General features: G+C 41.2%; 2 protein-coding genes, 1 long non-coding RNA gene and 2 pseudogenes across 5 annotated transcripts; 2 read left to right on the forward strand and 3 right to left on the reverse strand.

Annotated features, from left to right (window-relative positions):
- Positions 1-298: 298 nt before the first annotated feature.
- LOC120286673 lies at positions 299-2,721 on the reverse strand. Of its 2 annotated transcripts, none has more exons than XR_005545341.1 (4): positions 2,696-2,721; positions 2,145-2,571; positions 900-1,398; positions 299-808 (listed from the first exon to the last, which is right to left on the reverse strand). It is a non-coding gene; the product is annotated as an uncharacterized LOC120286673 (long non-coding RNA). The 2 variants fall into 2 exon arrangements; XR_005545340.1 differs by having other exon boundaries at positions 299-828.
- A 12-nt stretch (positions 2,722-2,733) lies between these two features.
- LOC120286191 (cyclin-H1-1-like) lies at positions 2,734-7,052 on the reverse strand. 2 transcript variants are annotated; one of them, XM_039299048.1, is made up of 8 exons: positions 6,511-7,052; positions 5,637-5,817; positions 4,539-4,970; positions 3,843-3,911; positions 3,389-3,421; positions 3,131-3,211; positions 2,886-2,974; positions 2,734-2,799 (listed from the first exon to the last, which is right to left on the reverse strand). In XM_039299048.1, the coding sequence occupies exons 3-8, from the start codon at positions 4,680-4,682 to the stop codon at positions 2,745-2,747; spliced, it is 471 nt and encodes a 156-aa protein (XP_039154982.1). In that variant the 5' UTR covers positions 4,683-4,970; positions 5,637-5,817; positions 6,511-7,052; the 3' UTR covers positions 2,734-2,744. The 2 variants fall into 2 exon arrangements, with proteins under 2 accessions (XP_039154982.1, XP_039154981.1); XM_039299047.1 differs by lacking the exons at positions 2,734-2,799; positions 2,886-2,974; positions 3,131-3,211; positions 3,389-3,421; positions 3,843-3,911 and having other exon boundaries at positions 4,353-4,970; positions 6,511-7,033.
- Positions 6,569-10,748, forward strand: LOC104423472. Its single transcript, XM_039299792.1, has 5 exons — positions 6,569-6,636; positions 7,199-7,907; positions 8,601-8,963; positions 9,431-9,607; positions 10,608-10,748. Exons 1-5 carry the CDS (start codon positions 6,569-6,571, stop codon positions 10,746-10,748), a joined length of 1,458 nt encoding a protein of 485 aa, XP_039155726.1.
- A 497-nt stretch (positions 10,749-11,245) lies between these two features.
- Positions 11,246-13,756, forward strand: LOC104421477 (annotated as a pseudogene).
- A 2,157-nt stretch (positions 13,757-15,913) lies between these two features.
- On the reverse strand, positions 15,914-18,689 carry LOC120286662 (annotated as a pseudogene).
- Positions 18,690-22,365: the final 3,676 nt, after the last annotated feature.

Below are 22,365 nucleotides of genomic sequence, written 5' to 3' on the forward strand. Positions count from 1 at the left end.
CGTTCAGCCTGACTCAGAATTTTCGTAGTTCACACAATTGGCTGTTTTCCCGATAAGCTTCTGTCTTACAGGAGAGGATCGACTCGATAAAATGGAAATACACAGTTCGCTGTGGTCTTGTAACACGTCTCTTTCTTCATGTCAATTCCTAATTCAATATTTTCATTGCCATCACCTTGATAACTCGGATGACATAGAAATACATCTGAAGGAGCACTATCACTTGCATAAACTTTAGCACGTTCGTTCTCACTTGCATAAGGCACTAACATTTCCTCGGGCACTCCCATCTTCCAACTTCTCAAGATCGATATACTCTGCAATCATGGCAGAGACTTCCCGCTCCATTGACTCTTTCTTGTTCTTGATTGTAAGCTCATTTACAGTTTTGGCAGTCAATGCCATGGTCGTCTGGTGTGTCTGTCCCTTCATGTTCCATAGCATGGGAGTATTCTGACATAGCCATGTCCTCAGGATGCTCATCGTCGGTGACTCTGAGGACAGCTCCCCTGTCTTCTTTGGTTTTCAACGGAGACTTGTTTAAAAATTAATTTGTGCTTTCTTGAATTCCGCAGTTTGCTCTGCAGGATGATCCTCGTGATCTTTCAAACCTTCTACAGCAACTACAGGAGCATTTTCTCCCAACTTTGTGCTCCTTACCTTTACAGTATCGGCAATGTTTACATTTCAATTACTAAGTCTCGCTTCCTCGGTGTCTGCATCCACTTCACTTTCCGAGTTGTCAGCAAAGACAGGGCTCATTGTAAGGATGTCTGCTACTCCACTTGACTCTCCAAAGACTTGTTTTCTGCATTGGGAAACAAAACACTAATCCAATATAATCAACAAAGCGAATTAAGGGTTTACATTATGAAATGAAGATGTGAATAAGTACTTACTGTGAATCAACGTATCTATGATTGATGAAACCGAAGAGATTTTAGGATATTTGCTCCTGTCTTGTTTCTAGATTTAATCTTTTCTAACTTCAAGAGGATTGTAAGTAGCTTCACTTCGTTTCACTCTCAGCATGACAATGGCCATTAAAACGGTTAATATCATAGGATACTATCACATTAAAATGGTTAATATCATAGGATACTATCCATGTTTTTTTGCATAGCAATGGATACATACCCCAAAAATCAGTCCAGAGGACAACTCCACAGTTTAAAAGGAAAAATAGCTATATAGATGAGTACCTTTACTGCAGCTGTACGTATAACAAGCAGCGCAGCCACCATCCCCCACTCGTACATCAGCTTCAGCAGCCCTTCCAATGGCACAAACTGCTGCACTCAAACCAGCCCCAACTGAAAAATGAGCAGTACCATCAAATGTCTTCACAGCCTCAGTTGATCTCAACACTATAACGAAGTCTGTCAATTCTCCTCCAGCCTGCAATCACCCTTGACTGGTTACTATTGACTGGAATAAGGATATCTCTATATAAAAATATAACACAAAATCAAACATTTCTTGCAGGGATAATCTTTTCATTTATGTATTTGATTTTTACTATTATTGTTGTTATCATTTCGAGGAAGGGGAATCGACTAAAGATTTCTTTAGTTGATTTTTATGTTTTATGCAAGACTTCTTTGCTCGAGCTTAAGCCACACAAGCAGAAGCTATTAATGCGATAGACATGTTAACAGAAAGGGAACGATTATAAGTAACACAAGGGCAATCTCTGGCTCAGGGACTTCTCCCACTTCCACAAAAAAGCAAAACACAAATTCAGAGAAAGGGAACAGAGATGCAGAAAGGAACTTGAAAACTCAATGGCAACATGGTAATCAAACAAAAAGTCCAAATCTCATCCTGAGAAATACTGTTCTTAGATAGAGTTCCAGAAAGGAGAAACAAATGGCACATTCCATGAAATAGAAGGATGACAGACCAGACATTTACAAAGGAAAATTCTCACAGAGACCATGGAAATGAAGCAAACAATACGTCAAGCATTCCGGATGGAGTAAAAAATCAAATTGGTGTTTATTATCTAAACAATCATTTTGAGCACGTTGATTCACGTGGTTAATCTGCAGACTGCATGAAAGCCAAAAACACTTGTTGGTTCCGATGCTTGGCCCTTAAGGTTGATGAAATCAAAATCCAGGTATACGATAAAACAAGCCTACCTGTGCTCCCCACCCTATTCCACATGAAGAAATTGCAGAAGGTGGAGAACATGAGCTGTCTTCCCTACGAGCAACCACAAGGCCTGTTCCAATATTGTAGGTTACCATCATACCAACTTTCACAACAGTAATTATCGCATACATGACTGTCTCGACCTGCTGATTTACACCACCAGATGAACACAAAATACACAAAGTAGTTTATGTAAATTCTCAACTTCCCTGGTCAGCAATGCTCCTAAATCAATTGCATTTCAAGAGCTCTTTCAAGCTGCTAGATGCCCACTGTTTTCTGTCACTTCCATACTGTGGAATATTTTCATGATACAAAACAAGCTTTGAAGAGTAAGTTCAGCAACCATGGTCGCAGTAGATGCATATTTGGATGAGTGTGGCACTAATGATGATGCCTCAGCTGTGCATACACCTGCCATATCTGCCATATATCAATGACTAGTTTCTTAAGAACTTGAAGCATTTCTGAGGAGAAGTCTAAAACAGGACAAACCAAGCAATCAGAACGGTTTGTAAGGAAATAATGAGAGCAGTACACAAGGGACACATATGACATACTGTCAGCAAGAGATGACCCTCTTGCATCTAGCCTGCACTCCACTTGGATTTGTGCTTCGATTTCTTGTCTCGTTTCTTACTACTGCAAAGCATCAATCTCATAGGTTTCACATGCCAATTGTTATCAAGAATAAAAGAAATCAGAGGACAGGGGTTTGAAGGAATTACTCATCATGTGAACTAAGGCCCCAACAAGACCTCAGCTTCCTGTTGATGTGTTTTATATCTTTCTCAGAAGGGAATTTATATGTCCTAACCTGAATTCAGTCAGCAGCATGAAGAACAAATTAGAAACTTTTTATCAATACCTAGAACTTGGTTCACATGACTTGCATTTTCAAGTAGAATTGAGATCGCAAGACCAGTTATGCTTTTATATTTTGAGATAAATGCGAGAAAACTTGAGGATTTACCGAGGAATCGCATTCAGATGCTGAATGAGCTCTGTGCTGCTGTGAATGGAATTTTGGCGTATGAGCATGTTCTCTAGGTATCTGAAAAGAAGCATAAATTTCAATTGACCCAATCATCATTACAACTAAGGTACCAAGAGAATCAGACCAACTGGCTGCCCCAATGTAGAGATGTCTATGGCAAGTAATTCTTATTGTTGGTTTCATAAAAAAAAATTGAGTTGCTTTTAACCTTTCATAGTCCAGAATTCTATGCACCTCATTAGCATGACGCAAAGCCGCCAATGCCAGCTGCACCAGAAATCATAAACAAACCTTTAAGAATATAACATGGGAGTTCAGCTACACCATCAAACTAAGGAGAAATTCTAAAGGATTTATTCAGTGAGGTAGAGACCAAGATCTTGGAAGCGCTCAAGAGTTATAATTTCCAAACACATCCACTATTACCGGTATTGCAGCCAACATTTCTAAAGGTTACAAAATTGCTCCTGCACCATATTTCTCTGTTGCCCAGATACCCATTTAACACGTTGAAGCACCTGACATGAGTTCAACTCCTTTTTATTTGAACAAATCTATACTCCTCATATAGAGTATATAAACCTAATGGGAAATTATCCAAAAATTGAAAGCAAGTTGCCGGGCCTAAAAATTCGCTCATGAACCAAGTAAAAGTAGAACTGTAAGAAAAGGAAAATGCAAGAAGTACCTGTCCAGGAGGAAAGAGAAGTGATGCATCAGTAACCACAATTTTGTCTACCTCCTCTTTTGCAGTTTCCTGAAATGATCAAGAACCATAAGGCAGAAAATTAGTGTGACATAAGGATATGAGCAGTCTATTTCCAAAAGTACACATTTGCAGCAGTAATATAAATAAGAAGAAGAATATAAACAGGAACATATAAAACGAAACAATTGACTTAATATACTGTTGAACGAAGATTCTATAACGCTTGGGTCAGAGGCTTTCACATACATAAGGCAGAAGCCATGTAATAACACTATTTGAAGTTCATCAAAAGCATGCAAATTTCTGAGCACAAACATCCCCAGCAGTATGGCGAAATGCCAGATGTCAGCTCAACCCACCTGCTTATTGTAGCCTTTAAGCTTAATTTCCTTCCAAGGGTCATGCTTCTCTAATGTCAAGCAACTAAGTTGATGCACATGGGGTGGTTTTGTGTTTACTCCCCACATGTTATACTTACAACTAAGGTTCTCACTCAGTTAGATCTGTTACGAAGCGAATAAGTTTATTGAGGTAGATATACAGTTCCATAAAGTGCTAAAGACTGGCCTAGCGCATACACAAATATAACAGGGCAACAATTTGGCATTTCTCAATTGCATGTTCATCTACAAACAGATACGCTCAATTTAACAACGGTTTAAGGCGATGACCCACTAAGCATATGAGGTGGTTGTTGTCATAAGGAACTGGCATCGAAAGCTTTCTCCCTTGAGTTAAGTTCCTCAATAGGTAAAACTCCGCTACAATTGAGAGGAGATCCTTCATCTCAGCCCCACTAGCTGCGATCAAGACTACCATCGGAGTTAATGGTTATTTTTGAATTTCGGACCAAATCTCCCATGAAATCTGAGAGAGCGCTCTGAGTGGAAAATTGAAAGTTAGTGTAGATGAGAGAAGGAATGATGGGCAGGCGATGCATGTCAGTTTCCACTGAGTGAAGACCCGTTAAATCAGATACTAGAGACATATCTAGTCCAGCCTTTTCAGCACAACTCAATCCAGACATGCTAAACTCAAAGACTTCTCTCTGCATGGTGGATTGTTCAGCAATTCCGGTGCCTAGGGGCCCAGTAGTTGAGTGGACATCTGCAATCATAATAAATAAACCATTACTTGACCATCCCCTCTCACGACAAGTAACCTGTTTAACTGCAAAGAGCACTGCAACACATGCCCTACAAAAGCTATATTGTTTTCTTTAGAAGCAGATCTTGGTTTCAGTGATCTCCTAAACCTATATAGATGGTTCGGCACTTTAGCCAGTTCTACCAACCTCAACAGTAATCCCCCATTTGTTGTTGAAATTCAGTTTCCATGAATTTTCTGACCATACAAATGCAAGTGCCATGAATAAATTGCTAGTTTCAGTTTCCATTAAGCGTATGATTCTACAAATTCGTGTGGCCTAATATAATTGCTTATACCATCAAGCACTTGCAAAAGGATACAAATTCATATTCTTAAGTAGTTTTGTGGTAAGATGATTTAAAACTGTAAGGGTGATAAATAATAATGGCCCCAAAAATTTCATTATCTCTGTGGCATGAAGGGTGAGATTTTCATCAAATGAAATCAATGACTTGAAGCTTGTAATTAACAAATTTACATGATAAATTATACCCAGAAGGAACGCGAGCACTTTATTTCAAGGTCTCTCCTTTTGGACAAGCTGACATATAACGTGAATTGATTTTAAAAAAATAAAAAATAAAAAATAAAAGAGAGATCTTCAACTGAGTATTACGTGCATACCTTGCAAATCTAGAATCATGGGATCTTTCTCCACAGAATCAATCTGCACACGCTGCTTTGCTGCTAACAGTACATATAGGGGTTCCACTGCCTCCTTGAATTGATTAGGACTGAGGGTCATGGATCCCAATCTTATAATGTCTTTTCTTGTCCTAGCAGCAGGCAAAATTGGCTGAAGATCCTGCACTTTCCATAATTAGGTTTCCCGAATGCAGGATGCAAAATAACAAGGAACCGACACCTAACCAACATTAGCCATTTCTATAATCTAACATAGAACAAAAGAAAATCCCTAGCAAACATCACTGCACATAGATCTAAACCACCCTAAACAATTGAGGAGGTCAGAATCAACAAAGACAAAGCTTCGCAACGTGCAAGCACCAATGAAAAGCAAAATTTAATTGCAACCGCAGCACTCTTTAAACCCGAAATCACCAAGCTTGGAGCATCAAGCCACGGAGGTCAAGATGGAGTTGTAAAATTTCAATCTTTTAGACAAAGAGTGGTGAAAAAAAAAAAAAACTCGTGATCAAGAGATCTTACATAGATGAATCTCCTAAAGAACCAGAGTTCTGCAACACATCAGAGGCCCAGTCAACGACGTGCACAGTGCAGCATCGAAACTCACAAAAGCCGCAGCTAACGACGAGCTACAGAGCTAAAACACCACACGACCCAATCAAAGACTGAACGCCAAGCAGCAAGCGCGGAGCTGCCACGACAACAGAACAAAATCGACAACACCGCACAAGAATCAACCGACGAAAGCTATCCAAAGCGCTTCGGCAATCCCTAGGCACGAAACCAGTTCGTTCCGATTCGAATCCGCGACGGACGGAATCGAGAGGAACCGAGAGAAGTCGAGACTCACCCTGACGAGTCTGCTCGCGCCCTTGCTCCTGACCAAGAACGAGGCTCGACGGATAACCATGCGAAGCCATCAAGCAGAGCTCCGCCATCATCGACCAAGAACGAGGCGAGGAGGGAAGCGCTTAGGGTGAGTGAGAGGGCTCGAGACAGAGAGGAGGGGAGCGCTTGGGGTGAGTGAGAGGACTCGGGACAGAGAGGAGAGGAGTGCTTGAGGAAGAGAGAGGCAGAAGCGGGAAGAAATAGCGCGCTCCGTTGAAAAGAAGAGAGAGAAAATGCAGCAGGCCTCTCCTTCTTCGCCGCGCCGTCGACCCCGCCCAAGTCCGCCGAGATCTCCCTCGCGACCGAGCGGGCTAGCGTCAGGGACAGCGCCCGGTCAGCGGCGGGGAGCCTGGTGCCGCTCGGGAACGAGACCGAGATCACCAGCGAGGCTTTTGGGCAGGCGGGGGCGGAGGCGGAGGCGGAGACGGAGGCGGAGCCGGAGGAGGTGGGATGCGCGGAGAAGGAAACAGAGGAAGGCTCTGAGCGTTCTCGGTTCTTTTACGAGGAGAGAGAGAGAACCGGTCTATTCAAGTGAGGGAGAGAGAGAGAAATTTTGAGCGGGAGGAATACGCTGACCGTCCTTTCTTTTCTGCGGGTGGAGCCGAGCCGAGCCGAGCCAGCCGAATACCAGCCCTTTTCTCCTTTTCCAGGGGGTTCCGCTCGAGAAAATATTGGGTAGGTTTTACCCTCCACGTAGGCGGTGGGTTAAACCATTCAGCGGTCGACACGTGGCGCCACGTAAGCGAGGGCGTCAGGGTTCAAAATTCGCGCGGGCCGCGTGGGGCCCACCACTCTGACGCTCCCTGCTCTGCGACGCCTGCGCCCCCTGTCGAATCGTTCTCTCTCTCCTCTCTCTCTCTCTCTCCCCCTTCTCCGTTCCGTTCCGTTGCGTGCGGGGGAGAACAAAAAAGTCGCATCTCTCTCTCCATTCTCGCGCACAGCTGCTTCTCTTCCTCCTCTGCTCTCTCTCTCCATTCTCGCGCACAGCTGCTTCTCTTCCCCTCCTCTGCTCTCTCTCTCCATTCTCGCCGACGAGCCCTCTCTCTGCATTCTCGATTCCGACGCCCCCTCAAGCCGGTTGCCTACGTCGCCCTCGACTCTAACGCCGACGACGCCGCCTCCGCCTCCGCCCCCGACGCCCTCTCGCGACTCCGACGCTCCTCAAGGCGGTTGCCTCCGACGCCTCCGACGCCGCCTCCGCCTCCGCCCCGACGCCCTCTCGCGACTCCGTCGCCCCCGCCTCCGACGCCGACCCCCACCTCCGCCTCCGCCTCGGCCGACGCCCTTTCCACCTCCGCCGAAGCCTCGACCGATCGTTCGGCTGCAAACTCTGCTCATATCTCACAGCGTCCTCATCAGGTACCGCAGTAGCTTCTCGGTCTTTGATTATCTCCGCTCGTTGTTAGTCGGGCGAATCTGTTCCGGCGACTCGAGCGTATTTGAGTTATGGAAGTGAAGTATGGTAATTATGATATGTGAAAATATTATTCAAGAGAAATATTTCCTGAAAAGAATTGGTGCTAGCTTTCATTGGATTAGCTCTTTATATTAAAATAGCAGTTGAGCCACTCAGTTAAATCCGCATTTGGTTCCATCTAATTCATGGGTCAATTACCGCCGTTCTGTTTTAAACAACATTACAGATCTCTGTTCTAGGTGAGTCTATGATTGTCAGGGTTAGTTGTCACAGGAGGAGTAGTCCTTCCAAGTGGCTGGTTACTCTTAAGCAATTCCAGGTGAAGACTGTCATGGACCCAATGCTTATCCTTATCCTTGATGGATGGTTCATTTAACTTATTTTATTTTTCTGCTATTCAACTAATCAAATTCACTTTTCAATCAAAGAATGACTAAATAGGATAAACGAGTTACATTGCTCATATTGTTGAATTTATACTTTATCTGAAAGGGAGCAAAAGACATTATGAGTAGTTGCGCTTGTGCATGAATTTGGGCGGTTTGTCACGAGCTCGCTTCTACTTAACATGTCACGAGGCCATACAGTTTAAGCGGAGTTTGATAAAACCTTTTGCCCATGGCTTGCTATTATAGGACTACATGGAAGATTATGTGGTATACGTACCTTTTCAGTCTCTTCAAGCTCTAGGGTGCCATGTTGATGCAGTCTGCCCCAAGAAGAAGAGTGGTGACACTTGCCCAACTGCAATTCATGATTTTGAAGGTGACCAGACTTACAGCGAGAAACCTGGCCATGATTTTACTCTTACAGCTGACTTTGAGGGTTTGGATGCCTCAAGTTATGATGCCCTTGTCATCCCTGGAGGTCGTGCCCCAGAATATTTGGCCTTGGATGGGAAAGTGATTGCTCTAGTTAAGGATTTCATGGAGGCAAAGAAGCCAGTTGCCTCCATTTGCCATGGGCAGCAGATTCTGGCTGCTGCTGGTGTTCTCAAGGTAGTTTCTGGATAATGGATATTAATAATGGGACAAAACTGTTGATTAGCATGTTATCTGGTAGCAGTTGTAGGAGTTTCTGTATAAATTCATCGGTCTTTTGAGAATGCTCATAATGATCTTGAGGAACTTCTTGTGGTGGCGATTACTTTAACTGCGACTCTTGGTGTCTGTGATTGTGAACTTCTCCATATTTCAATCGAACACTAAGGTAGAATGTATCAGAAAAAGTCACAGAGATAGGCACATGTCCCTTATCTGCTATTCAAGTTTAAATGTATAAGGCTTTTCAACAGATTGGTGTGGTATTAAAGTGTGATGAAATGAAATTAGAGCCAGTGGAATGTGAGGCCCTGTTGAGTTTTAGCATTTGACATGAAAATTTTCTGAAGTTGAATGGCATTCTGTGTTATTGTATCTTGAGATCATCAGGGTATAACCGGTGTATTCATCGTGATTTGTTGCAGGGGAAGAAATGTACAGCATATCCTGCTGTGAAGCTCGACGTGGTACTAGCCGGCGCCACATGGTTAGAACCTGATCCAATCGATCGCTGCTTCACCGATGGAAACTTGGTCACAGGAGCGGCTTGGCCTGGTCACCCAGAGTTCATTTTTCAGTTAATGGCACTACTGGGTATAAAGGTAACCTTTTAGCTGACGTTCGTGCTTGTACATGTATCAAATAAATAGCATGGAGTCTACTTCCGTGCTGGCTATAAGAAGGAAGAATGAGAGAGGTGTGTGTGCTGTGAATCACTTGGAACGGTACATGGCCGTGGATGTTGACAGAGTTTTGCCCTGGGAAGTTTTCTATTATATATGGTCGATTAGTGAATATCACACATTGATTAGTCAATCTCCACTGATCTAGCATTTTCTATCGTTCATTCGCTGCAGCCTTTTCTTGGTCTTACTAAGAGGTCATTCCCTGCATCAACAATATAATTGCCTCCTCATGTTATGTATTAGGAAAGGTAGCCTACATTATCAAATCTGTGTGACTTGGCGATTCATTGGCCCTGTGGTTTAGTGTGCATTCTTGTTCGATTGATTCGTGGAGGACAACTGTCATACTGACTAGGGCTCGGTCGATGTACCTACTTCCTTGTTTTACAATGGGTGGGAACTCATGACATTGATTTCGTTTAAAGATAACAACCTTCTTTGCTTACAAGGTCACATTTAGAACTGATATTAAACAAAGAAAGATTAACCATCGCACTAAACCTAAGTGGATATTCTCTGCATGAATGTTGGAGTTTTATCGGAGGTAATTGGCATTGTTTTCGTCATCATACTTTCCATCTTCCTTCACATTGGGTCGCCGATCGTCATGAGTTCTCAATGAAAGTGTGACAAGGGACAAAAGGAGTTTCCTTTTGGCTCGATTCTCTCTTTAGTCTTTGTTTGCAAAATGAAGGAAAGTGGATGGAATGAGAGTGGGTGTGGAAAACAGAGGATACTGAAACCTGTTAATGCGAAGAAGATCGAGAGAAAACTTTGGACATTGACTGATTTTCTTTCCCTGTCCCTCACTTTTCCTCCTTTTCCTTTTTGAAGAGTTGTGCTGAGTGTTAAGGATATGTGAGCTTTGTGGAGAAAACTTTGGCATGTACTGATATCCTGTATTTTTCTATTGCAGTCTGAGGAACGAATGAGGAAAGAGATGGAAAGATTTGATCATGAAAGAAGGAAGGAAGAAGAAAGGTTGATTCGTGAACAGCGGAGAGAGGAGGAGAGATTGCTACGTGAGCAAAGGCGAGAATCAGAGCGACATGAGTAGTATTTGCAGAAAGAATCTAGGGTAAGTATTTGAGCTTGATATTGCATTTTCACTAGTTAGTTTCTTTTGCTTTATTTGATTGGTTAAGTAGCATCTCTTCTTTTCTCTTTTCTTTACCAACTTCTCTGGTTTTTTTGTTTGGAAGGTGGAGAAAAAGAGACAAAAAGAAGAGCTTCGTCGAGAAAAAGAAGAAGAGAGACGAAAAGCTGCAGTGGAGAAGGCCACTGCTCGCAGAATTGCCAAGGAATCCATGGAGCTTATGGAGGATGAACAGCTGGAGCTGATGGAATTGGCCGCTGCAAGCAAGGGGTTGCCTTCAAGTCTTTAGAGATAAGGAATTGACCTTTGGCACTGCACGATCAATATGAATAGCAATTTCAACCACTATGCATGTTTGCTCAACATCATACCATAAAGCAAAATGGAAGAATAATTGAGTTGTGCAATCAGTAAACAAGAGCTAAAGCAGCTTGTCATGCTACTATTGGTAGGAGATGCATGGGTTTTTGGATTTTGCCTCCTTAGTTATGTCAATGCTTAAGTTTTATAGGGGACAAAGTGAGTTGCCAACATTTTCTTAAGGCTATACCAATGTTGGTCTTTGACATATGGTTGTTTTGCTTGATGCAGGAAAGTGGCAAAGAAACAAATATGTGGGTGTGTCCCTTGTTGGGAAAACGCTTGCCATTATGGGTTTTGGAAAGGTTGGATCAGAAGTCGCACGTCGTGCCAAAGGTCTTGGTATGCATGTGATTGCACATGACCCTTATGCCCCCGCAGATCGAGCACGCGCGGTGGGGGTGGAACTTGTGGGCTTTGATGAAGCCATAGCAACTGCAGATTTCATTTCATTACACATGCCCCTGACACCTGCTACATCAAAGGTTCTCAATGATGAGACTTTTGCAAAGATGAAGAAAGGAGTTCGAATTGTCAATGTTGCTCGTGGAGGAGTGATTGATGAAGAAGCTCTTGTGAGGGCATTGGATGCTGGAACTGTTGCTCAGGTATTGCTATCTCATATCTGAAATGTTGAGTTTCCTTCTTGTTGCCTTGGGAGGTGAAGCACATACTAGCCTTGTTGCAGGCGGCACTTGATGTCTTCACAGAGGAGCCACCAGCAAAGGACAGCAAGTTGGTACAACACGAGAGGGTCACGGTGACCCCACACCTTGGAGCCAGTACCACAAAAGCACAGGTTTGTGAACAGTTACAGTTTACCCAACTCAAACTTTCTCTAAATTATTAGAAAGCATATAAAACGGTCACTTGACATGCCAGGAAGGAGTGGCTATTGAAATTGCTGAAGCTGTCATTGGAGCTCTAAAAGGAGAGTTGGCTGCTACTGCTGTCAATGCGCCGATGGTTCCAGCTGAGGTATCAGGAACTTTTTCTACAACTTGGCTGTTTGGCATCTCTTGGTCTACTTCTAACTTTCTATCCTCCAATCTGTTTCCTCTCAATCTTCAATATATGTGCTCTCAGTATTTGACATATCTTATCATGGCTTGGGCTCTGATGCATAATTGTTGTGATGGAACTTGCTTGATGTGTGATTTGGAGGAGAATGACTATGGGTGCTCTCTAGAAGTTTGATCTTTTTTTGACAAAGATTTGTTCTGAGGCGATCAATTGCAATTTTCTGATATGTGTACAATTGTTTAATTTCATTGATGTTTGGCTTTGGCCCAAATCCAGCTTCCTCTTTGTATGAGATGAATAGAGGAAGTGAGATTTTGAGGACCGTAAAATATGCTGGCCCAATTGTTTGATATGTACCGTGGAGGAGAATGATTGTCAGTGCTCAGTAGAAGTTTGATCTTTTGTGGCAAACATTTTTTACTGAGGTGGTTGATTGGAATCATCCGATATGTATACAATTGTTTAATTTCGTTGATGTTTGGCTTTGGCCCAAATCCAGCTTCCTCTCAGTACAAGATGAGCAGAGGAAGTGAGCTTTTGAAGACTGTAAGAGATGCTTCCCCTTGGTCGATTCCTTTAGGAAGTGGGTCAATAATGTGATGTGATAGACAAGTAACTCTGGATGAGTGTAATGACGATTTTGATGCCTGAGGGTGCTTTGTTTAAGATCCAGAAGGCAGAACTTGGCTCGAGATATGCTTGAGTAACATAAATCTTGAGTTCTTTATACATTTCCTTTTTGGCTGCAGGTTCTTACAGAGCTGAAACCATTTGTTGTACTTACTGAGAAGCTTGGGAGATGGGAGTGGTGTAAAAACCATAAAATTGACATTTGCTTCTGCAAGAGCACCTAATGATCTTGACACTAGACTACTCCGTGCTATGATTACTAAGGGTATAATTGAACCCATATCTGATGTCTTTGTGAACTTGGTCAATGCAGATTTTACTGCTCAGCAGAGGACTGAGAATAACAGAGGAGCGGGTCATCTTAGATGGTTCACCAGAGAGTCCTCTTGAGTATGTCCAGGTTCAGATTGCAAATGTGGAATCAAGATTTGCCAGCACCATTTCAGATTCTGGGGAGATCACGGTTGAGGGCGGGTGAAGGATGGGATCCCACATCTCACAAAGGTGGGATCTTTCGAAGTGGATGTGACCTTGGAGGGAAGCATCATATTGTGCAGGCAAGTTGATCAGCCAGGTATGATTGGCACAGTAGGAAGCATTTTGGGAGAAGAGAATGTCAATGTCAGTTTCATGAGCATTGGTAGGATTGCACCACGAAAGCAAGCCGTGATGGCAATTGGAGTTGATGACCAGCCCAGCAAGGAGACTCTGAAGAGGATCGGGGACATCTCTGCAATTGAGGAGTTCGTTTTCCTCAAGTTGTAATGTGGGTGTGAGTTATGGTACTACATATGTATGTCTTTCATCATTCATAGCTGCTGAGCATGATTTGCAAGTCTTGCTCTGCGATTTTGGCTGTGACGTTCGTGTTTTGTAGTAGTATTGAGCTAGAGCGGAACGATAATCAAGTGGTGCTGAGAGGAGGTTCTGTACCTTTTTTTTTTTTTTTTTTAGTAAATAGGAGGTTCTGTACTTTATTATGTTGCTTTTTGCCTGAATCAAATGCTCTTTTCCAATAAATTCATACAAGTTAAGAAGGTGAATACTTTGCCTCGATCCAGGATTCATGTTTCTCCTCCCTCTCCCCCATAGTTATTTTTTCCCATTAAGTCCTTATAGTGGCTCTCATGATTTTCATGTTTCTCCTCATTTTGATTTTTCAGAATACAATAAGGTAATCATTTATAGACCCAATCCATCGAATGAACATTAACATCCAAAGAATCCCTGGAGCATGCAATAAGGCGGCATTGTCTAATGTCAAGAACAGTAAACAATGGGTAGGAAGACTGTCATGTGTAGTAGCAGAGATTCCACACATGACAACAACTAGCCATGACAACTCCTGGAATTTCTGCTTCGGTATGTTTTGCTGAAGTACAATAATAGTCTTGTTCATGCGGTGGCTTTCATCATGCGGAACCTCATTGCTATCATCAGCCATCACTACAAAGTAAAAAGAGAGACGAAACTAAAAAACCTTTGCACTGTGAACCGCGATAAAGACTCTTTCTGACGTAGCCTACAATCTCAGAGGATGTGATCCCCATTTGGCGCGGTACATGGCGCTTGACCTCAATATTAGATCAACAGCGGGGCAAGTAATCAGTATCTTGGAAGAGACAGCCTCTGTTCCACCTCCCAAATACTAAGTTCACGCTCAGAAAATAGTTTCATGAACCAGAAAGAAACGGGACGTGAGCCAGAGTTGTCGGACGCAAGAGATTTAGGTCAGTTCATCAAGACATCCAATATGAGTCTTCATCATTACAAACATTAGACACGTGGGATGTCTTTGGGAAACATCACAACATTTAAGCACAGAAAATGCACATTCCATGTAAAGAACAATGATCAGGAGATACGCGCAATCAAAATTAATCGAACATTATAAAAACGAGAAAAACTAGTTGCATCACAACTTCAAACATCCCTCCGACAAATTCTGTAGTTGAAGAACGTTTCTTATTTATCAGAACATCTCTGTTGCATACATGGAACATAAGTAAAAACTAAAGTAAACATAGCCATCAAGTAGTATTTTGAGTGCCTGTGACCAAAACCATCTGGAAAATGAACCTCCTCAGAATCAGAGATTGACGCACTGATCATACGTACTGTACAGAGGTAGACGCCAAAGCCGACTTTAACTGCCAGTATAATGTGCCGAAAGATACTTGTACCAAAGCTAAAGCGGATGTATCCAAAGCTGCAAACTCCTTAATATCCCCAAGCACGGCAAGTCCAAGTTTTACAGCGTCATCGTGAGTCGATGCCTACAGCAGGTACATTTTGATTTGAATTCTTAATCCAATAAAATCATTTTTATGGTAGCTTGTGTAAGAGATTCCTCTACCTCAATGTTAAGAGGAAGAACAGGATCATAAAGCGAGAGCCTCAGAAGGAACCATCCTCCAAACCCAGATACCCGAACCTGTTTAAGCAGCAATCAGACTAGAGATCAGCATCACATGCAAAATGCAAAGCTCACCCAGTGTCTTGCGCTATTCAGGGAGAAAAGAAGGGAGGAATTAACTAGATAGCATGATGGACCAGCATTTACTTTATAGTAAAATACTCCTCTGAGGTCACTAGTTCAGATATTATTTTGGTAAGCACACAGCTCTTTGCTGAACTCATTGTGGACTATAATTTTGACTCCTCTTGTAGATACAAATCAAGAACCAACATGGACTCCATTGTGACATTTAACTCTCCTCTTGCTCCCATCCCCAGAAGCATTCAGAACGTATGTAATTTAATTGAGAATTAGAGCATTAACTTGTCTCCTCAGCATATGAACACGATAATATACAATATAAATAGCTGCTGAAATGATGAGGTCCAATCTATTAAGAATAAGAGTCCTCAATTCAAAACTTACTCCTTCATAATTTACTGGAGCTTTCTGAAGCTTTGGGTCCAAATCAATAGAGTTCTCCAAGTGCTTCAACACTGCCTCTCCATAGTCTCAAAAGATCTGTAACCTCTACACTATCAGGATCTTAGAGAAGGAATAAGAAAACGACATTGCTAGAAACCAAGAAACCACGTACCCTCCCTTTAAGTCCGGATGACTCTGGTCGATCTTCAACCTCAATTCTACACAACGGCTGCTTCTTCTAGACCCTCTACCAAATCTGTCAAGACTCTGCTGCCGCTACCTGCTCCTGAAGCTCGAGCTGAAGCAAGTTTGTTGAGAACTTTGACCTTTAAGAAAATGCTTAATAATTATGACTCAAAGCTTTAAGCTCATGCATTGCAATTGGGGGCATTTAGAATTCATCTCTGCAACGTCAACGCTCATCTATTTCAAAACTTTTAATAGCAGTTTCCATCTCAAATTGTACTTTTACAATTAAATCACAGAGATCATGCAATTTGAAATAACACATACAGTGGCCAAAAATCTGAATGTTTTCTTTTTTGATCAGCAATTTAAAAAGCGTAAAATGTGCGAGATATCTCAGTGAAGGTATGGAGGTAACTTGATTCTCTTGACCAAGGGATGGTCGTTTGAAAGAGAAGAACGGTACTAACAATCCTTGAAGTCGTAATGATGGACGAACAGTTAAAGCATTTTGAGACTTTTCCATTGGTGGAATTTAGAACCTTCTGGACCTGCAAAAGAGAAAGGAGTTTATATCCTTGGGATGAATGACATCCTTTAAAAGTACATCAAGAGACGAGATTTCCTGAACCTTGACAGCATGCGTTCATCTCTCTTATGCACCCAAAATTGCATCACGGAGAAAGGAGACACTTCTCTTTTAGCCTTACTTCCTTCATCTCTATTTTAAATCCAACATATCATGCATCAATTAAGGGTTCTGCATGGAAGCAGTAAATTGCTTACTACAACAGAACCTGATACTGAGCCACCTCCAGGATCATTTTCCAACAAAACCCGGCATTTAATAGGAGATGCTTTAAAGTGACCAAGGCTGCGAGTAAGGGCAAACAAGTAACCAATTAGAATGATAATCTTAGTATCAAGGAAATAAATAATTGGCATGGGATACCAAGAGGGTACCAGCCATGGACTTTGCAGACTCAAAGCATAACAAGAATGTGGCTAAACGCTTTATGAACGCTGCAGCCTTCTGCATGTCAAGTGAGTGCCTATCATTGCACAGCATCATCTTTAGAGCTTCAGCTAGCACCTCACCCTGATCTCTGCTTGAGCCATCAGATATCAATGAGTACCCATACAAAAGGAGAAAGACAAACATCTAGGACTGCAGTAGAATTGAGGTTGAAGATCAACCAGAGTCACTCTACTCACAGTATCCCGTTAGATACCATTCACAAAGACAATTTCTAACTCAACTTTATGCACATATTTTAGGTTGATTATAGAGAAAGATTAAATCAACACAGCAAATGGACAGCATCACTTATAATTAAGAACCACACCTTAAATTGGTCCTATGAATTTTTTCATGTCACTCAGGAAACAATAGCAGTACCATGACAAAGCAAATAACTCAGTTTCACCAGGTTTAATACATGAGTTCTACGATGAATGAATAGGGGAAATCCTTTCCAGGTGTCTTGAATTTTTATGCTGTTTTAGGAGATAAACTTGCAATGCGCAGCTGAAAGCTGGATTCTCAAAGCTTTAGTCCAAGGACTTATGCTTAAAAAGTGAACTTTCTGCCAGGAGCTATGTTTACAAATTAAACCATCCAATATTGAGGAATTTCCATCTTAAAGGCAGATGCAATAACAATCTAAGAGCTCAAAAACCAAATAAACATAAGAATGCTACTTCTCAAAACAAACAAATACCTATGGTTGATAAACCTAGCAATGTTTCCAAAGGTCGTTGAATCCAAACAAAGAGCTTCATCATCCTTCACACACATGGAGCTCCAATCAGAATCAAGGAGCACCTGATAAGTATGTTTCGCAGCGTGACCCTTCTTCAAATTTCGCTAATGCATTTCCTTGATGGTTAATATTTCACCTATGTACTCACATACAAATGCACCTTTAGGCAGTTCATCCAGTGCTTGCAGACCCCACCCTTTTCCTTCAGGCGTCATAAACACCTAAAGGACAAAATCAGTCACAAAAGAGTACAGGCTTAAGCTTAAGGGTTCCCAAACAAAGTCACTCACTGCAGTAGTAACTGGAACACTTTTAAGAATGATAACCACCACAAGGTCCAAATATGACAGTAGAGCTACAACAGGCAAAAGCTTTAAAATAACACGAAAACAATTCTTTACCTGCATATTATAACTTATGCCCCGCTGCACCACTCGATTGCCACAATGTTTACCACAACCACACTTTCTCCAGCACTCTTTGATAAATTTTCTCTTCAGGTGGCCCTTACACGGTTCTAAAATGTTGTTATCTTTTGACTTTTCTAGAGGGCATTCCCGACAATACAAGTGGTGGCTCTTTTTAGGGTCACGATTGACAGAAATACACTTCAACAAAAAAAGCTTCCTTTACAAGACCTTTCACAGTGTATATAAACTCACCCCCATTTGCACATGCACAAGCACAGGGTACTGGAGAGGGCAGGCAGTCACCATAACAATTTGAACAGCAATTCTCATTTCCGATCTCAGAAAGGGAGAAATTGATAGAAGCACTAGAGAAAGCGAGGCTATGAGGTATGTAGTGAAAGGATGGTGGACACTGCTCATCAATCTTGTTAACCCATGGTATTTTTACTCTTTCTTCTCCTTTGGCTATGTCATTAACATCATGGACAGACCTCAGATCAGTAGGAGTTGACTGACTCTTCGAGAAAACCACCAGACTACGCGAATCAGCATCTTCATGTTCTTCTGACAGCTTCCTTTGACTTCCAGCACAATCAATTGTGGTCTTGTTTTTGTTCATTTTCAAGTGATTATTACAACCATCTAAAGACCCGGAAATCTTGGAATTCGTGGTGCAGCTGCCCCAATTGATCCTTGAACATCAGGAGATCCATTGGAAGCATTATTGGGTACAAAGGAGTTTGTTTTACGGCTTCCAACATTGAGAGTGTCCTGCATAACAGATCTCTGTAAGGTATCAACTGTAGGGTCCATATTGATTGATAGTTCTCTTGATGCATCTGTAGAGCCGCTTCCTCACTCCAGAAAGCATTGGCACATATCTCTCATCAGTTTCGAGACAGAAAAACTGGGGTAAATAAATTTTTTGAGATTGGAGATATTTATCATCCATTGACTTTAGAACTGCATCTATACTAGGCATATGAAAGTCTGCTCTTCCACAGGTAGAGTTGCAGCTCAAAGTAATTTTTACCTCTCCCAAGGGCGAGGAGGCAATCTCTAGGTTGGTGGGAGATTCCTCTGCAATGTTAGCACGTTCATGGTCATTCCTATACTTACTCGATGATGTGCAGTCAGCTCTGCCTCCTCTTCCACCAACCATCTCCTTCCTAAGTGCCAAATCTCCTTTATTGATTGGATCTACATGTGTTAACCCAACAACATCAACAAACACCACTAGACCCCAAAATTACAATCAGATATTTAATAAGACGGCCCTAATAATAATAAAATGCAGAGTCAGTCAATTTGAGAGTTTTCCCTTCCAAAAAAACCCAACTGAGCAGACAAGGATCACTCTACTCAAATCATCCTCTTTTTCTCCTTGGCATTGATGGGAAATATAGAACAACAGTAAATGAAGTCAGCTACTTCCCTATTAAAGACTAGAAAGTTTGAAAATTTAAGCTTTCGGCTTTCAGAGCAGCATATTTCAAATGCTTTTGTCATATAGATCCATACTTTGACCTGCAGACAGTTTAAGAATGTATGTTGGGCACCACCTTGCCACTTAGCTCGATAACTTCCCAATAGAAGTATGAAGGAAGACTATGATGACTAAGTTGAATTTATTAGGGAGTTCTGAGAGGCCTAGCCAGTCGACGTTGTTAAAAAACGAAATCTATTTCCCTTGAAAAAGGAGAACCAATTGCACCAAGTGAATGAAAATTCAGGAACATTACATAATAAATCTGTCTTTGTTTAGTAGTTAGTACATCAAAAAATTAATTGAAAGATATCAAGCTGCTAAAGCCTACCTAACCAAATAAGAAGAGGATTATATTATCATTGAACATGCATAGACATCACCGGAGGCATTTCCATCTGCTGAAGAAAATGAGAGAGAAAACAAAAAATTGAGGGAGGGAACAAGGAATAAAGAGAAAAAGAATGAAGGAGAGAAAGAGATAGGAAGAAAAGCAAAGGATATAAAAAGTCAGAGAATGTAGTTTCTGTTTTCCTCATCCTCAACAATGATCTAAGTCACCTACAAGCACAAGTAATCATTCCCTTCCCTCACCCCAAAGAAATTGACAAACTTTGGTCACTATGCAGATGAGTCAACAAACTACAACCCCAGTCAAACAAACAAATTGTTAAGTAAACATTGACTGGAAGTATAGCTGCAATAGGAGTTTCATTCAAGGGCTCCTCATCATCATATCTCTCATCCTTTGGTTCATCACATGGCCTCTCAGATATAGAGCTTCCATCGATAAATTGAGGAGAGAGAGGCCCATTCCCTTTATCTCTTATTCTGATAGAAGTATCGAAGGACATTACTGAGCACGTTTCAATAACTTTAGTAGTAGAGAGCTGTGACAGGTTATTTCTTTCAACTACTGCCAAAGCCATGGGAGAAATGGGTTGTTTTCCCTTGTTCATGTTATTTTGTTGGACTGAAGAAGATTGGATTTCTTGCTGCTCAACCGTCGGCTGGAAAGAAGTTCTGCCTAATTGAGAATTTTGATTACTAGGAGAAGCTAAGCCCTGAGATTCTTGGTTTCTCAACCTCAATCTTTTTAATGGGCGTTCAACCTCATGCATTTGAGCTTCTTCCTCCAAGTCATCCTCCTACACAGTCAAAAGAAAAAGGACAAAAGTTAATCTAAAGATGGTCAAAAGGTTGTAGTTACAATAGAGTGGATCACATACATCTGCAGTACTTTTCGCTTTTGCACCTCAACCTGTACAGCAGATCACAAACAAAGATGTAACTCCTATTTCTACCAAAGAACAATTCATCTTCTTGTCGTGGAATATGCCTTGAGTTTCGCTCAACATGGCAATACTTATTAAGCATGGCTGTAATTGAGTTCACTTGGGGTAATACCCGTAAGCAATTTTGTAACATCCAGTACAGTAATTTCCATTGTAAAACATCAATCAAGGCTTATTTACAAGTGACTTGGCAATGATGAGCTTCCTAGGTGAAGGCTTGGTTTGAAGCACAGCGCTTTCATGATTCTGATCTGGAAGTACAGAGACCATGAGAAGACCGGATAACCTGAAATAGCAGAAATCATTCTTTATTAAAATGTGTTTAACTAATTGAACACATCACTTCATATTTGATGAGGAGATAGATTCACAACCTTATTCTGGTCAAGATCCCAGCATTTAACTCGTTTGTCATCACCAGCAGAGAACATATAAGTATGCTTACTACTCACTGCAAGGCCTGTAATTTGAATAAGGCATAATAGCATATTAAACTATATACAGACCTTAAGAAAACTAAGAGACTAATATCAGTTATCAGCATATCTTTCTAACATTCTACCCATGACAATACACTCAATTAAACTAGAGTTGAAGTTAAAATATGTGTTTGCAACAACAAATCACAATGGAAGTTTCAGCTCAGACCTATTAGCTGCCTTTTTGCTAGACTTGTAAACAGCACAAGCACTATACTATATGACGGTTCCTCTAGGCTATTTATGTTGCGACCGTGCATTATCTGTGCTTTCACAGGGGCCTCCGGATTCATTCATCCCAAGATGTTGAAAAGAGTTTGATGACCCCTATACAAGAAAATGACAAATATATTAATATTTATCTAAATAATATGCTTAGATAAATGTCTTAAATAATCCCATATCAATGAAAAGTAAATTGTACCTGACTCAGAATTGTTCCATGAGATCTATTATTGTACTCCAACATCTATCCAAAAATAAGCTACTAATAGTAAATATTACAATTGTAACAAAAAGTTGAAATAATACTAACAAATAAAATGATTCATAATAAATACCTGAGTAGTGAATGGAGAAAATCCATTGAAATTGCTTGGCGGCATGATATATGATGATTGTGGCTACATTAAAAAAAAAAAAAAGACCCCTTTACCATAATGCAATTAAATTATCATAATGATTGTAACTTTTGAGAAAGTGTTTTCTACCATTATAAAGAGGCATAGTAACTTGAAAAATATACAAATTGATCAATCACCAATTAAACTCTATACATAGCTATTCAATACCTGATTAGGAAATTGGCAAAATCCGTTCATAATCCCCGATGGCATGATGTATGGTGGTTGCTGCATCTATACAAATTTTTTTACCAAATTAGTAAAATGTAAATAAAAATGGAAAGCTAAGAGCAACATACCTGATTATGAAAATTAATGGTAGGACCACCAATGTTGCTGGGATAAATGATACTTTAAAACTGATTTTGATTACTCAAATAATTTGGAAAATGAGTTTCACTACGTGTTGCTTGAACAACCGACTCTACATTAGAAAGCA

This window comes from Eucalyptus grandis, chromosome 8 (assembly GCF_016545825.1).
Source record: "Eucalyptus grandis isolate ANBG69807.140 chromosome 8, ASM1654582v1, whole genome shotgun sequence".
NCBI classification, from domain to species: domain Eukaryota; kingdom Viridiplantae; phylum Streptophyta; class Magnoliopsida; order Myrtales; family Myrtaceae; genus Eucalyptus; species Eucalyptus grandis.